Source organism: Sus scrofa, chromosome X (genome assembly GCF_000003025.6).
Source record: "Sus scrofa isolate TJ Tabasco breed Duroc chromosome X, Sscrofa11.1, whole genome shotgun sequence".
Lineage (NCBI taxonomy): Eukaryota > Metazoa > Chordata > Mammalia > Artiodactyla > Suidae > Sus > Sus scrofa.
In genome coordinates this window covers 43,952,029-43,968,710 of record NC_010461.5, presented here as the reverse complement: position 1 = coordinate 43,968,710, position 16,682 = coordinate 43,952,029, and the positions used below count along the sequence as shown (strand labels likewise).

The window sequence follows — 16,682 nt, the reverse complement described above, 5'->3', positions numbered from 1 at the left end:
GAACCATTACTTAGAAGAAAATGCATAGTGTTGGAGCTTTTATTATGAAGTCAGAAATAATTAAAATACACTAAGCTTTCATTTCAAGAAGCTATGGAAAAACAACAAAATAAACCTTAACAAAACAAGAATAAAATAAAGATGAAAGCAGGTGTTAATTTTTTAAAAAAGAAAAAGTTATATATTTATCCATGAGCTGGCTCTTTGACCATAGGAATGAACAAAACTTTTGTGAGGAAAATTGAGGAAAAGAGAGTGTATACATACATGCAAACAATGGGAGCAAGACAACACATCACACACAACATTTTGAATGAGAAAAGAAATAATTACAAAGAATTATAAAAGAATACCATGTACAATCCATAGTAACAATTGCAAATAACCAAGAAATGGATGTTTTTTAAGGAAAATATAAACTACAAAAATGACTGAAGAAGAGTAATAAAATCTTGATAACTATCAATGTTACTAGAAAAAGTTAACAAAGAATGACACACACAAATGGCATCATGCACAGTGGGTTCATGGGCAAGTTCTTCAAGGAAAATATAATTCCTGTGTTAAACTTAATACTGTAGGAAATTTTCCCTAATTATATTAATAAGCTAGAGTAATCCTGGTACCACAACTTAATAAAGATAGCATCTTCACCAAAAACCTACAAAGGACTCTTACTTATGAATACAGAAGCAAAAATTCTAAGTAAAGTATAAGCACACCAAATCTAAGAGTAAATTAAATAAATCATGACTAAATTCAGCAAAGTAGATGAATACCAAAAAAAAATACAGGAAAAATATCAATTGCTTTCCTAACATACTAGCAATAAATTTTAAAATCAAAGGAAAAAGAATAACATTCATAAAATGAAAAAAAAAAAATTCTTCAAGGAGTTCCTGTTGTGGCTCAGCAGAAACGAATCCAACTAATATCCATGAGGATACAAGTTCAATCCCCGGCCTCACTCAGTGGGTTAAGGATCTGGCATTGCTGTGAGCTGTGGTGTGGGTCACAGACACGGCTTGGATCCCATGATGCTGTGGCTATGGCGTAGACTGGCAGCTGCAGGTCTAATTCGACCCCTAGCCTGGGAACTTACATATGCAGCAGGTGCGGGCCTAAAAAGACAAAAAAAAAAAAAAATCTTCAATACCAAAGAAAAACATTTCTAAGTCAGTGAGACCAATATAAAGAGGAGCTTTTAAAACTTAAACTTGCAAAAGAAAACCTGGTCCCTAAATAGACACAACATAACTGGTTTAGAAAGTTCAATACTATGAAACCTGTCAATTCTCCTGAATTAATCCCAACAAGCTATTTTTGAAAACTTGACAAAGTTATTCTACATCTTGGAGTTCCTGTTGTGGCACAGTGGAAACGAATCCGACTAGGAACCATGACGTTGCAGGTTCGATCCCTGGCCTTGCCCAGTGGGTTAAGGATCCAGTGTTGCCATGAGCTGTGGTGTAGGTCACAGACACGGCTCGGATTTGGGGTTGCTGTGGCTCTGGCGTAGGCCGGAGGCAATAGCTCCGATTAGATCCCTAGCCTGGGAACCTCCATATGCCATGGGTGCATCCCTCAAAAGACCAAAAAAAAATTTATTCTATATCTCACCTGCAACAATTAACGTGAAAAACAACCATGACTATTTTTTAAAAGATTAGTAAAGAGGCAATAAATGTATTACAAAGCTTTAATAATAAAAAACAGCATACTACTCATGTTAGAATAGACAAACATACCAAAGAATAGAATTGAAAAGACTATAAACAAACCCAAATTTATGTACTCAAGGATGTCATTTCAAACCAGTTGATAATGAAAAATAAGTGATATTAGAATAACTAGGCAATCATTGGGGAAGATGTACAAATGCTGACATCAAAACCAAAACAAATTCCAAATAAAGATTTAAATGTAAACATGAAACTATAGGAGTTCCCTGGTGGCCTAGTGGTTAAGGATTCAGCATTGTCACTGCTACAGCTTGGGCTCAATCCCTGGCCTGGGGTGTGGCCAAAAAAAAAAATAGTAAAGAAACTATAAATGTTCTAGAAAAAATTCTGAGAAATATTTATATAATTATGACTGAAGAAGACTTTTCTAAGCAATAAATCTTAAAATCGTAATAACTGACTCCTTAAAATATCAATGCTCCTGTACATAAGATTAAAATAATGCATTTATAAATTTCACTTCTCAGAATGGAAAAAATATAACATCTTATGCTGGCAAGATTATGAGAAAATAATCGCTTTCATTCAATACTGGTTAATGTACAAATGGGCATGACACTTCAGAAGGATAGTTGTCTAGACACAAAAGAAATTTAAATATATATTGTTTTGATCTAACACTTCAAATTCCTAGTAATTTATTCCAGAAAAACAACAGTACAATTATGACCAATGCAAGTACATGCATGTTCACTACAGGGTTATTTGCTCCAAAGAGCAAAATTTGGAAATAACCTAAATGTCCATTAAAAGGGTTGGGTAAATAATGACAGTTGAAGAACAGAATACAGTTGACGATGAAGAAATATGTCAATTTAACTGTAAAGATGTTTGCAATTACATGAGCATTGTTACATGAGAAAAAAAAAGCAAGTCACAAACACTATAAAGAGGATAAAACAATCCTAAATGTACACGTTCCTAACAACAGATTTTCAAAATACACAAAGCAAAAAATGACAAAGCTGAAAAGAGAAATAGACTAATTCACAATTACAGTTGAAAACTTCAGTACCCTTCTCTCAGTAACAGAATTAGAGAGCAGAACATCAGCAAAAATTATACAGAAATTAATAACTTGAACCAACTGAATCTGACATTTTATACAACACTCATCCATCCAACAGCAGAATACATTCTTCTCTAGTGCTCATGTAATATTCACCAAGACAGACTTTATCCTGGGTGATAAGCCTTCAAAAATTTTAAAGAATTAAAATCATACAAAGTATCTTCTTTGACCACAATGGAATTGAACTAGAAATCAATAACAGAAAAATAAGAGCAAAATCTCCAAACAGTTGGAAATTAAACAACAAACTTCTAAATAGTCCAAGCATCAAAGAGGAAGTCTCCCAAAATTTGTGACATGCAGTTAAAGCAGTACTTAGGGAGATATTTATAACATTAAATGCTTATATTAGAAAAGAAGAAAGGTCTGAAATCAAGGACTTCCTCTTCTACTTTAAGAAACTAGGAAAAGAAGAGCAAATTAAACCCAAAGCAAGAGAAAGGAAACTATAAAAATGAGAGCAGATATCAGTAAAACTGAAAACAGAAAAATAGAGAAAAACAGATGAAACCAAAACCTAGTTCTCTGAAAAGATCAATAAAAATGATAAACTCCTAGCAAGACTCATAAACTAAAAAGAGAGAAGATACAAATTGCCAAATATTAAGAATGAAAGAGTCAATAATCAGGAATGCTCTGAACATAAATTCAACAACTTAAACAAAAAGACCAATTCCTTAAAAACCACAAACTTCCAAAGTCATCGGACATGAACAGATAACTTCAATAATTTCATAATATTAAAGAAATTATATTCTTAGGTAAAATTCTTCACAGAAAAGATGGCCCAGTAGTTTTACTCATGAATTCTACCAAACAGTAAAAAATAAATAATATCAATCTTACACATCTCTTCTAGAAAACAGAAGCGAAGGGAATATTTCCCAAATTACTTCATTTCCTTAAATAACAGCTGATAGTATTAGAAATAAATAAATTTATTTATTTGTTTATTTATTTGGCCATGCCATGCAGTGGCTTGATGTGGGATCTCAGTTCCCAACCCAGGGATTGAACCTGGGCTTCGGGGGTGAACTGCTAGGCCACCAGGGAACTCCCCTCAAATTATTTTATAAAGCCAGTTCATTCTCATACCAAAACCAAAGACAGAACAAAATGAAAAAAGATCACTACAGACCATCAACCATCATCAATATAGATGTAATAATCCTTAACAAAATATTAGCAAATACAACTCATCAATATACAAAAATAGTATGCCAGAACCAAGGGGGGTTTATCCCAGGAATATGAAGCTGCTTCAATATTTAAAAATCAATGGAGGAGTTCCCATCATGGCTCAGTGGTTAATGACCTCGACTAGCATCCATGAGGACTCAGTTCGATCCCTGGCCTTACTAAGTGGGTTAAGGATCAGGCGTTGCCCTGAGCTATTGTGTAGGTCGCAGGCGCAGCTCAGATCCCACGTGGCTGTGGTGTAGGCTGGCAGCTGCAGCTCTGATTGGACCCCTATCCTGGGAACCTCCACATGTAGCGGGTGTGGCCCCCAAAAAACAAAAAGACAAAAAAAAAAATCAGTGGAGGAGTTCCCATCATGGCCCAACGGAAACAAATTTGACTAGTATCCATGAGGACGCAGGTTCAATCCCTAGCCTGGATCAGTGGGTTAAGGATCCGGTGTTGCCATGAGCTGTGGTGTATGTAGGTCACAGACATGGTTTGGATCTGGTGTTGCTGTGGCGTAGGCTGGCGGCCACAGCTCTAATTTGACCCCTAGCCTGGGAACCTCCATATGCCACAGGTGTAGCCCCAAAAAGACAAAAAAAAAAAAAAGAATTGATGGGATATACCATATCAATAATCTAAAGCAAAAAAGAAAACTTATCAATAGATGCAGGAAAAAAAACATTTGACAAATTTAACATTAACTTTCTCGACCTGATCAAAGGTGACATCAAAAACTCTACAGTTGGAGTTCCCATCATGGCTCAGCAGTTAACGAACTGGACTAGCAACCATGAGGATGAGGGTTTGATCCCTGGCCTCACTCAATGGGTTAAGGATCCAGCGTTGCTGTGAGCTGTGGCATAAGCCAGTAGCTACAGCTTTGATTGGACCCCTCGCCTGGGAACCTCCATATGTGATGGGTGTGGCCCTAAAAAGCAAAACAAACAAACAAACAAAAAAAACACAAAGAGAAAAAAACCTCAGGAGAAGAAAAACAGTCTATTATATTTAACCAGGTTTTAAGTTTTTTATGCACAAGATGTAATTCAATTCCAAACTCTCAGCAGGATTTTTTATAGATATAGACAAACCGATTCTAAAATTTACCTAGAAAGGCAAAGACACTAGAATAGCTAAAACAATTTTGGAACAAAAGGACAGAGTAGAGTTGGAAGAAGCATGTTACCTAGTTTTAAGACTCATCATAAAACTACAGAAATAAAGACTGTGATATTGGCAAAGGAATAGACACAGAGAGCAATGAAACAGAATATAGAAATAAGTATAGAAATAGACCCAGACAAATAAGGCAAATTGATTTTTGGCAAAGGTGCAAAAGCAATTTAGTAGAGAAAATATATTTTTCCACAAGTGGTGTTAGAACAATCAGACATCCATATGCAAAACAATGAGCCTTGACTTCAAAATCTTCATACCTTATACAAAAACTAACTCAAAATGGATTATAGATTTAATGTTAAAGCTATAAAACTTTTAGGAGTTCCCTGGTGGCCTAGTGATTAAAGATCCAGTGTTGTCACTGCTCTGGCTTGGGTTCCATCCCTGGCCCTGGAACTTCTGCATGCCACAGGCGCAGCCAAAAAAAAAAAAAAGCTATACAACTTTTAGGTAAAATATAGGAAAAAATATCCATGACCCAGGTTTAAGCAGAGTTCTTAGACATGACACAAACAAAAACTGCAGTCCATAAAGAAAACATTGAAAAACTGGACTTTATCAAAATGTAAACCTTCTGCTCTGTGAAAGACACAAATAAGGGAATAAAAAGGCTACAGACTGGTAGACCATGTCTGTAAATCACATATCCAACAAAGGATTTGTATCCAGAACATGTAAAGAACTCCCATAACTTGACATAAAAAAATAAATAAACTAGCGAATTTGAAATGAGGCGAAAGATGTAGACACTTTACCAAGGACGATGTACAGATAACAAGTAAGCATGATGTTCAATATTATTAGCCCTGGAGGAAATGCATATTAGAACTATGGTGAGATTCCTCCATACATCTATATGGCTAAGATTAAAAACAAAAACAAAAACAAAAACTTAACCATAGCAAGTACTGATGAGACGTAGAGTAACTGAAACTCTTATACATTGCAGGTGAGATTGCAAGACGATAGAGTCATTCTGTAGCAGTTTCTCATTACGTTAGACATATATTTATCATTTCTCATTTACGTTAGATCTAGGTATAGATATTGGAAATAAAAACTAATAATCACATAAAGCCCTGTACATGAATGTTTATAGTGCTCTTTTCAGTCTCAGAAACTGGAAAGAACCTAAATGTCCTGCAAGGGGTGAATGGTTAAACAAACCTTGGTACACCCATAGCACGGAATACTACTGAGCAATAAAAAGAAATGAACTATTGATACACACAACGTGGCTAGATCTCAAGGAAATTATGGTGAATGATGAAAGCCAATCCCAAAAGGTTACGTGGTGTGCAAGTCTACTTATATAACATTCCTAAAATCAGAAAATTACAGAGGTGGAAAACAAGTTTCCAAGGACAGGAAGGAGAGGGAAGGGAGATGGCTGTGGCTATAAAAGGATAAAACGGGGGATCTTTCTAGTGATGGAACAGTTCTGTATCTTAATTATACAGATGCTGCTTACAAAATTTACGTATGTGATAAAATTATTTAGACTAAACACACACAAATAGGTACCTGTAAACAAACTGGTGAAACATTTCTAAATAAGGCCTGTGGATCTTGATTGTGATACTACATTACAGTTATGCAAAATGTTACCACTGGGAGAAACTAGGTGAAGGGTACATGGGACCTCTCTATATTCACTATTTTTGAAAATTCTCCAGAATCTTTTTTTTTTTTTTTTTTTTTTTGGTCTTTCGTCTTTTTAGGGCCACACCTGCAGCATATGGAGGTTCGAAGGCTAGGGGTCAAATCAGAGCTTCAGCTGCCAGCCTTCGCCACAGCCACAACAACACAGGATCCCAGCTATGTCTGCGACCAACACCACAGTTCACGGCAACGCTGGATCCTTAACCCACTGAGCAAGGCCAGGGATTGAACCAGTGTCCTCATGGATTCTGCCGGGTTAGTTAACCACTGAACCACGACGGGAACCCGGAAACTATTATTTAAAAATACTATTAAAGTTCCATAGAACTGTATGCCAAAAGTCAATTGTACCAATTATTTTAAAATATAAAAGTCAACGTTATGAAAATAGTATGTATATCATTCCCTACAACTGTGTTTCTCTACCAAAAGGTGTACATCAGCATCATTTATGGAGCTTTAAAAATATATGTGGGTCTGGGCCATACCTCCACAATTCTGATCTGATAAGTCTGGGATGGGACCTGGGCATCTGTGATTCTGTGATTCATGCACCACTTTAAAAGTAGGGGATAACAGGGAGTTCCCATCACGGCTCAGTGGTTAATGAATCCAACTAGGAACCATGAGGTTGCAGGTTCGGTCCCTGGCCTTGCTCAGTGGGTGAAGGATCTGGCGTCACCGTGAGCTGTGGTGTAGGTTGCAGATGTGGCTCGGATCCCATGTTGCTGTGGCAGTGGTGTAGGCCGGTGGCTACGGCTCCGATTCGACCCCTAGCCTGGGAACCTCCATATGCCACGGGAGTGGCCAAGAAATGGCAAAAAGACAAAAAAAAAAAAAAAAAAAGTAGGGGATAATATACACACAAGAATGTTAACACTGTTGTAGGTTGTGGGATCACAATTATCATTTCTTTCTTGGCTATAATAAATGTGAGTTTTTGTGCAATAAAAATAACACAAACTTTTTTTAAAAAGTTGAGTTCAGGGAGTTTCCATCGTGGCACAGTGGTTAACGAATCCGACTAGGAACCATGAGGTGGCGGGTTCAATCCCTGGCCTTGCTCAGTAGGTTAAGGATCCAGCGTTGCTGTGAGCTGTGGTGTAGCTTGCAGACGTGGCTCGGATCCCATGTTGCTGTGGCTGTGGTGTAGACTGGCGGCTACAGCTCCGATTGGACCCCTAGCCTGGGAACCTGCACATGCTGCAGGTGTGGCCCTAGAAAAGGCAAAAAGACCAAAATAATAATAATAATAATAAATAAATAAAAAGTTGAGTCCAGGTGTTCCCATTGTGGCTCAGCGGTAACAAACCTGATTAGTATCCATGAGGATTCAGGTTCAATCCCAGCCTCACTCAGTGGGTTAAGTATCTGGCATTGCCCTGGGCTGTGGTGTAGCTTACAGAGGCAGCTCAGATCCTACGTTGCTGTGGCATAGGCTGGCAGCTGCAGCTCCAATTGGACCCCTAGCCTGGGAACTTCCATATGGTGAACACTCAGCCCTTAAGAGGGGAGAGAGAGAGAGAGGGAGAGGGAGAGGGAGAGGGAGGGGGAGGGGGAGGGGGAGGGGGAGAGAGAGAGAGAGAGAGAGAGAGAGAGAGAGAGAGAGAGAGAGAGAGAGAGAAAGGAAGGAAGGAAAACATTGAGTTCATCGTTCCAGCTGGTAGAGAGATTTTATCTGTTATCCATTTATTTCCTATTCCTACGCCCAGTTTCATGCCATTTGAGAATGGGATGAGACGGTCTTCTCCTTTCTCATCTATATCACTCATAAAAAAAAATGTTTTGCCTTTTTAGGGCTGCACCCATGACATATGGAAGTTCCAAGGCTAGGGGTCAAATCAGAGCTGCAGCTGCCATCTAGCACCACAGCCACAGCAACTCAGGATCCAAGACACGTCTTTGATTTATACCACAGCAAACAGCAACACTGGAACCCCAACCCACTAAGCAATGCCAGGGATTGAACCCAAGTCCTCATGGACACTAGTCAGGTTTGTTGCTGCTGAGCCATGACTGGAACTCGCTAAAAATGGTGGTCAGAACAAAGTCCACTGGCGGTCTACTAGATATCTCTTTCTTGCTTGGCTATGATCAGCAGTCTTTGCGGTCAATTTTACTTATTGAAGATCTACCCAAATTCTATTCTTATCGAATTTACTATTCTTCGTTTCCATAAGATGAGAGACATTTTCATGCTTTACTGATGTTCAAATATACCATGTCTATGACATTTCCCTAGTCTGTCACTCCAAAGTGAGCCTGAACCACTCTTCTGGTATTTAAAGGATACTAAACTATATGACCTTTTCTTCCTAATTTTATATAACACTGTGCTGGGCTTAGACCACGCCTTATATTTCCTTGCAAACTCCATAGCAATCCATTCATTCAACAAATATTTATTGACCTCTACTACATCCAGGTACTATTCTGGGCTAGGCTTCCTTCATGTAAAGAAATAATTAAGTATTTATAGCAGTATTTGGAGTCTCTGTTGTGGTGCAGCAGAAATGAATCCGACTCGTATCCATGAGGATGTGGGTTCGATCCCTGGCCTCTCTCAGTGGGTCAGGGATCTGGCATTGCTGTGAGCTGTGGTGTAGGTCACAGATGCAGCTTGGATCCTGGGTTGCTATGGCTGTGATGTAGGCCAGCAGCTGTAGCTCCAATTCGATCCCTAGCCTGGGAACTTCCATATGCCACAGGTGCACCTCTAAAAGGCAAAAAAAAAAAAAAAAAAAAAAAAGGAATATATATATATATATATATATATATATATATATATATATATATAGCAATATTCCCTCAAACGTCCAACCCTCAACAAAAAACCACCTGCCATGTTGGGTGCTACACTGTCCGTCCTATTACCCATCCCATCCAAAGCTTCAAAGACTTTATCACTAGATATACTTTGAAAGGATTTTGAGAATGATTAAACTACCTTTTACATCATTGCCTTTTCTAAAAATATCTTTCCTTCCACTGAGTACCCACGGTGCCTTATTAATAACATCCTTTTCTTTCCCTTTTATTTTATTTTATTATTATTATTTTTTTTTTGGCCTCACCCGCAACATGAGGAAGTTCCCAGGGCCAGAGATCAAACTTGTGCCACAGCAGCAACCCAAGCCACAGCAGTGACAATGCCAGATCCTTAACTGCTTGGCTACCAGGGAACTCCAATAACATCCTTACAGTACTTAGTATATTTTACTTTGTATTGTCTTACCTGTCTGCATGTCTTATCTTGCCCCATAGGTCATAAGCTCCCTGAAGGCAGGAGTCATGGCTTATTCAGTAGTTCTGTAGATCCAGTAAATTTTTACTGTGTTTGGCACCTGGCAAAGCTTAATGAATAATTGATAAAGAAAAAGAGCAGCCCCTTAAGGCAGCAGTTGTCAAGCTTACCTGCACCTCCACCAACCAGTCCACGAGAATGGCCCTCATGTCACTGTTGATATCAGTCTGCCTGGCCATGTATTTTTTAAGTATAAACTTTTCCTGGCAGCAAGAAGAAAGAAATGTTAAAAAAATAAACTCTTCCTGGAGTTTAAACACTGTAACTTAGGAAACAAATACTTGCAACTAATATCTCAGAAAAAAAACTGTAACTTAAGTAACTTCTTCACAGTTTTTTTTTTGTTTGTTTGTTTGTTTGTTTTTTTTTTTTTTTGCTATTTCTTGGGCCGCTCCCGTGGCATATGGAGGTTCCCAGGCTAGGGGTCCAATCGGAGCTATAGCCACCAGCCTATACCAGAGCCACAGCAACGCGGGATCCGAGCCGCGTCTGCAACCTACACCACAGCTCATGGCAATGCCGGATCATTAACCCACTGAGCAAGGGCCAGGGATCAAACCCACAATCTCATGGTTCCTAGTTGGATTCGTTAACCACTGTGCCATGACGGGAACTCCTTCTTCACAGTTTTAACTCATTATTTTTCAGCTGGTATCAGATAGGAAGCAAAGAATCCTTTACCAGACAAGGTTCCGTTATCCTTGGGAAAAGGACACACATGTTATTTGTGTGCAGATATTGAGGTGTCAGGGTGTTTATTGAGGAGTCCAGGAGACTATGGAACAAGGGCAGGTGCACACCTGGGAACAGAGGTTCACACGTATGACCACCGTTGGGATACCACTGAGATTCTGCCCCTTCTTTGCAATTCAATCTAAAGCATGATGCCATGCTGTGTAGAGGAGGAGTTCTCAAACTTTAACAGGCATACGTGAAAGATACTTGGGGATCTTGAAATTTCATATTCTAATTTAGAAGGTCTTGGGTGAGGCTAGGTTTCTCCCTTTCAAACAAGATCTCAAGTGGAACTGATACTGCTGAGCTAAGGCCTGCAGTGTTAGTAGAGCAAAAGTATCTCTTGCTTCCTCCAAAGTATACTAGAAAATTTAGAGGCTCTGGAGTCAGTTAATCTGTCTCTATGTCTCTAGAGAGGAGATGAGATAGTCACCCTTCCTCTTACCCATGGCCTGCTATAATTCTAATTAGTAGATTATCTAGTTATGTAGTAGATTATCTAGTTATATAGTTAGATTACCTAGTTAGTAGGTTACCTAGTTAGTAGGTTATCTAGTTAGTAGATATGGATATGAATAACTATGTAACTATGTTCCACTGAGAGAAAGAAGAAATTTTGCAATTGATGAACACTAGTAGCACAGGAGACCGGCAGATATCAAAGGAGAAACACGATTTCACCAGGTTGGAGAGCTGGGACAAAGGGTACGGTGTACACATGACAGCAGAAACTTGCACAGAGAAGGGAAAACATCGCTAAGACCAGCCACTTGGAAAGAGATCGTGACCATTTTCGTGTCTGAGATTATCTCCTCAGCAATTAAGAGATGCAGGTTTATAGTCTTCAAGGTAATCAGACTTTAGTTCATATCCCAGATCTCCTACCAAAAATTAGTTGTGACTGAGCAGTTTCCCCCAGCTAGAAAAAGGAGAGACTAATACCTACCATCAGGAAATTATTGGAAGAATTAAACAGGATCGTGTTTATAAATCCCTTAGCACAACTTTTTTTTTTTTTTCTTTTTTGGCTGCCCTGCAGCATATGGAATTCCCAGGCCAGGGATCAGATCCAAGCTGCAGTTGCAACCTAAGCCACAGCTGTGACAGCGGATCCTTAATCCACTGGGCCAGGTCAGGGATCGAACGTGTGTTGCAGCTCTCTCAAGACACTGCCAGTCCCATTGCGTCACAGCGGGAACTCCCACGATGATTAACTCATAGTAAGCTACCAGTGGATGTCAGTTGCTGCTATTATTATTGTCATTATCATTATTACCTCCTCCTTTAAACTTGCATTTGAGGGAAATATGATGAGGAAATAAGAACTAGAAATCATTGCCCCTCTCCCCCACCACCTACACACCTCTCTCTCCTTCATGTAACTGAAGATATCCTTGGCATATATTGAGTTGAAAAATGGATCACTGTGGTCCTTGTCAATATCCTCCAGTGGAGTCAACTGCTTGGAAAGCACCAAAAAGACATATTAGGGGAAATATTCCAAGAAAAGCTTAGGACATTTACATAAAAAATGACTCATTCGCCCCTCTGTCATCTTCTGCTAAGGTTCCTCAAATCTTATACATCCTGGGCCATAACAGAGCACCCCTTGGCCCTATAATTTTCTTTTTTTGTCTTTTTAGGGCCATACCCGTGGCATATGGAGGAGGTTCCCAGGCTAGGGGTCGAATCAGAGCTGTTGCCACCAGCCTACACTGCAGCCACAGCAACACCAGATCCGAGCCGCATCTGTGACCTACACCATATCTCACGGCAACGCCGGATCCTTGACCCACTGAGCAAGGCCAGGGATCGAACCCACAACCTCGTGGTTCCTAGTCGGATTCGTTAACCACTGAGCCACGACGGGAACTCCCGGCCCTATAATCTTCATACTGTCGAGAAATGCTTAGTCCTCCTCCTCATACACACCTGCTCTGCCTTAAGAACAGAGCACTATTTTTAGACGCAAGCTCAAGATTCTCCAAGAAAGAGATTCTTAATTTACTCTTTCAGCTTATGTCACCTGCCTTCTTAGGCCCCTTGTTAGGTCTCAGTGCTTTGATCTGGCCTGATTCATCATCTTATTATTATTTTCCTCCCTTATACACCTTTATCCAGATTGTTTTGCCTACAAGAGGGGTTGCGCACACACACACCACACACACACACACACACACACACACACAGAGTATTCTAGACCCTTGAGGGTATTCCTGGAATAAATACTTTTTTTTTTTCTTTTTCTTTGTCTTTTTGCCATTTTTTTGGGGGGGGGGCGCTCCCGTGGCATATGGAGGTTCCCAGGCTAGGAGTCCAATCAGAGCTGTAGCCGCCAGTCTACACCACAGCCACAGCAACTCGGGATCCAAGCCACATCTGCACCCTACACCACAGCTCATGGCAACGCCGGATCCTTCACCCACTGAGCAAGGCCAGGGATTGAACCCACAACCTCATGGTTCCTAGTTGGATTTGTTAACCGCTGAGCCCCGATGGGAACTCCTGGAATAAATACTTTCTAACTGCTCAGGTATATCACTATGCCAACCAGGAAGTCAAGGGATTCTACAAGGCCAATTTGATTTACTGTAGCTTACTATACGCAACCCAATTGCTTAGGAAGGAAACAAAAATCTCGTTGCTAGCAGCCGCTTCCAGGACAACAAAGAATACTTCATCTAATTTAAGAAGAAAGAAAGCAGAATACCTCCTCCTGTGATCTCTTGCCCCGAGATGAGGAAGGTTTATTGGAACTGGATTCACAAGCACTGGACTTGCTTGTGGCACTGAATTTGCCCTCACTTGACATGACAACAGTGCTGCACATGCCTGTTCTAGATTCAGGAGCAGTGGTGGTGGACACATGTGGGCTGCTTTCAACTTGGAGGACCAAGAAATCTTTAAGAAAGGTATCTTCCTTGTGAGTGAGATTCTCTGGCAAGGTCCCTGACTCCTTGCAGGGCAAGTCCTTCTCACTGCTGGGCTTTTCCTGCAAGGCCAAGGGCTCCTTCAGGATAGGCTTCTCCTCCATTGGGAGATTCTCCTGCAAAGCCCAGGGCTCCTTGATGGGGGTCTCCTTTTCACTCCTGGGATTCTCCTGTGTGGCCAAGGACTCTCTCAGGGTGGTCTCTTTTTCAGTGCTGGGCTTCTCCTGCAAGGCCTGCAGCTGCTTCATAAGGGACTCCTCCTCCTCACTGATCATGTTCTTTTGCAAGGCCAACTGTTCTTTCAAGAGGAACACCTCCCCCTGAGCAGTGGGCTTCTTCTTTAAAGATGATTGCCCCACTACGGTCGTTGCTGCCTCAGCAGAGAGTTCTTCATCCAGAGCTAATGGTTTCTTGAAAAGGAATTCCTCTTCAGAGGTGCTATTCTCCTGGAAAGCCAACATCTTCAAGGAATCCTCTTCAGCATCAGTCTTTTGCAAGGCCGAAGACTTACAGAAGAGGGATGCATCTTTGTGGGTAGGTTTAACATGCCATGAAAATGGCTCCTGAAAAGGGAATTCCTCCTCGGCGGTAGGCTTCTCGTCCAAGGTCACTGGTTCCTTAATATATGATTCTTCTTCAGTGGTGATATTCTCCTGCAAGGCCAATGGCTTCTTTGAGAGGGACACCTCTTGCAGAGTGGTGGGCTTCTCTTTCAAGACAGACAGATCCTGGAAGAGGAACTCCTCTTCAGGTGTAGCCTTTTTTTTAAAGGGCAATAGCTTCTTAAAGAGTGACTCCTCTTCGGAGGTGGTCTTCTCTATGATCAATGGCGTCTTCAAGAGGGGTGTCTTCCCCTGACTGATTCGCCTCGTTTTTAAAGATAATGGTGCTGTGGTAAGAACTGCCTCATCAGTTGAAGACTTCTTCCTAAATGACACTGGCTCTGTAATGCAGGAATCTTTACCCTTGCCAATCATATTCTGCAAGTCTGACAGTTCTTGGCAGATGGACATGACCATTTGAGTGGTGCATGTCTTCTTCTTTAAAGATAATGGCTCCTTGGTAGAGACTGCCACATTTGTGGTATGTTTCTTCCCAAAGGATACTGGCTCCATACGAAGTCCATCTTTATTGTAAATATCCTCTTGGAATTCCAATGGCTTCTTCACCAGGGCTACATCCCCCTGAGTGGTGTGCTTCTCTTGCAGTGCAGATGGCTCCTTGAAGAGGGACTCCTCCTCAGTGGTGGGCTTCTTTTTAAAGGATAATGACTCCTTAATGAGTGACTTCTCTCCAGAAGTAGTCTGCAATCCTAGTGACTTGGTCAAGCAGGACACCTTACCCTGAGTGGTACACTTCTTCTTAAAAGGTAACAGCTTCTTGGTGGAGGTTTCCCCCTTCTTATCAAAAGCCAGAGGCTCCTTTAAAGGTGACTCCTCCTCAGCTGGAGTCTTTTGCAAGATCAAGGGCTTCTTCAAGATGGATACCTCCTCCTGAGTAGTGTGATTCTCCTGCAATGCAGAGGGCTCTTGAAAAAGGGACTCCTTGGTGGTAGGCTTCTTCTTAAAGGACAATGGCCCATTAATGAGTGATTTCTCTTCAGAGGTGACCTTCTGCAATGGTAGTGGCTTCTTCAAGTGGTACATCTTCCTCTGAGTGGTACGCTTCTTCTTTAAAGGTAATGTCTTCTTGGAGAGGGCTGCCTCCGTAGTAGTATGCTTCTTCCTAAGGGAAATTGTCTCCATAAGGAATTCATCTTTGCCATCTTTTTTCTTCTGAAATGCCCATGGCTTCTTAAAGAAGGTAACTTCCCCATCTTGCAACACAGATTGCTCCTGGAAGTGGGACTCATCCTTATTGGTGGGCCTCTTTTTAAAGGACAAGGACTCCTTAATTAATGTCTTCTCTTCTGAGGTGGTCTTCTGCAATTCTAATGGCTTCTTCAAGTGGGTCATCTTCCCCTGAGAAGTACACTTTTTCTTTAAAGATAATGATCTCATGGTGAGGGTTGTCTCCTCAGTGGTAGGTTGCTTCTTAAAAGCCAGTGGCTCCTTAAAGAGGGAATCCTCTTCAATGCTGATCTTCTCCTGCAAGGCCAATGATTTCTTCAAAATGGGTACCTGTGGCTCAGTGGTGTGCTTCTCTTGCAATGCAGGTGGCTCCAGGACATGGCATTCCTTTTCAGTGGTAGGCTTTCCCTTAAAAGGCAATACCTCTTTAATGAGTGACTTCTCTTCAGAGGTTGTCTTCTGTAATACTAGTGGATTCTTCAAACAGGACAACTTCCTCTGAGTGGCACACTTTTTCTTTAAAGATAACAGCTTCTGGGTGGGGGTTTCCTCCTCAGTTTTAGGCTTCTTCCAAAAAGTCACTGGCTCTACAACATCACTGTCAGTCTCTTCCTGCAAGGATAGAGGCTTCTCCAAGAAGGACCCCTCTCCTTGATTTGCACATTTCTTTAAAGATAATGACCTCTTGATGAGGGCTGTATCCTCAGTAGTGGGTTCCTCTTTTAAAATAGATGGCTTTTTGAAAAGAAATGCCTCGTCACTAGTGGGTGTTTTGGAGCTGGTAGATATCTCCAGAATGAGTGATTTATCTACATTTGGTACCATGGTGGTTGAGACTACTGCTGGTGAAGGTTCCACCTTATACCTGTAAAGGAAACAATGTCTGAGTATAAGACAAATGTAGTTCCTAGAATCCTCACCTACCATCTCATTTTGTCATTTCACTTACTAAATGTATGGAAAGGAAAGGGCTCCAACCCCAGGAGACAAACTGGAGGGTAAAAATCAATGGGTACCATAGTGAATCAACTAAGTAGTACACTGGATAGTTTCTATGACCTAGGTCCCCACACTTTTCTA

General features: G+C 40.7%; 1 protein-coding gene across 5 annotated transcripts in view; it reads right to left on the bottom strand.

Annotated features, from left to right (window-relative positions):
* The window catches only part of CCNB3 (cyclin B3), a 66,211-nt gene that overhangs the window by 20,229 nt on the left and 29,300 nt on the right, over nucleotides 1-16,682 (bottom strand). For 3 of the 5 annotated variants that reach the window (XM_013990899.2, XM_013990900.2, XM_013990898.2), the window contains exons 5-7: nucleotides 13,593-16,467; nucleotides 12,246-12,344; nucleotides 10,258-10,350 (exon numbers count right to left, since the gene is read on the bottom strand). In XM_013990899.2, coding sequence (XP_013846353.2) covers nucleotides 10,258-10,350; nucleotides 12,246-12,344; nucleotides 13,593-16,467 — 3,067 coding nt within the window. The remainder of the gene's footprint in view (nucleotides 1-10,257; nucleotides 10,351-12,245; nucleotides 12,345-13,592; nucleotides 16,468-16,682) is intronic. The other 2 variants (XM_021080091.1, XM_005657808.2) reach the window with 1 other exon arrangement.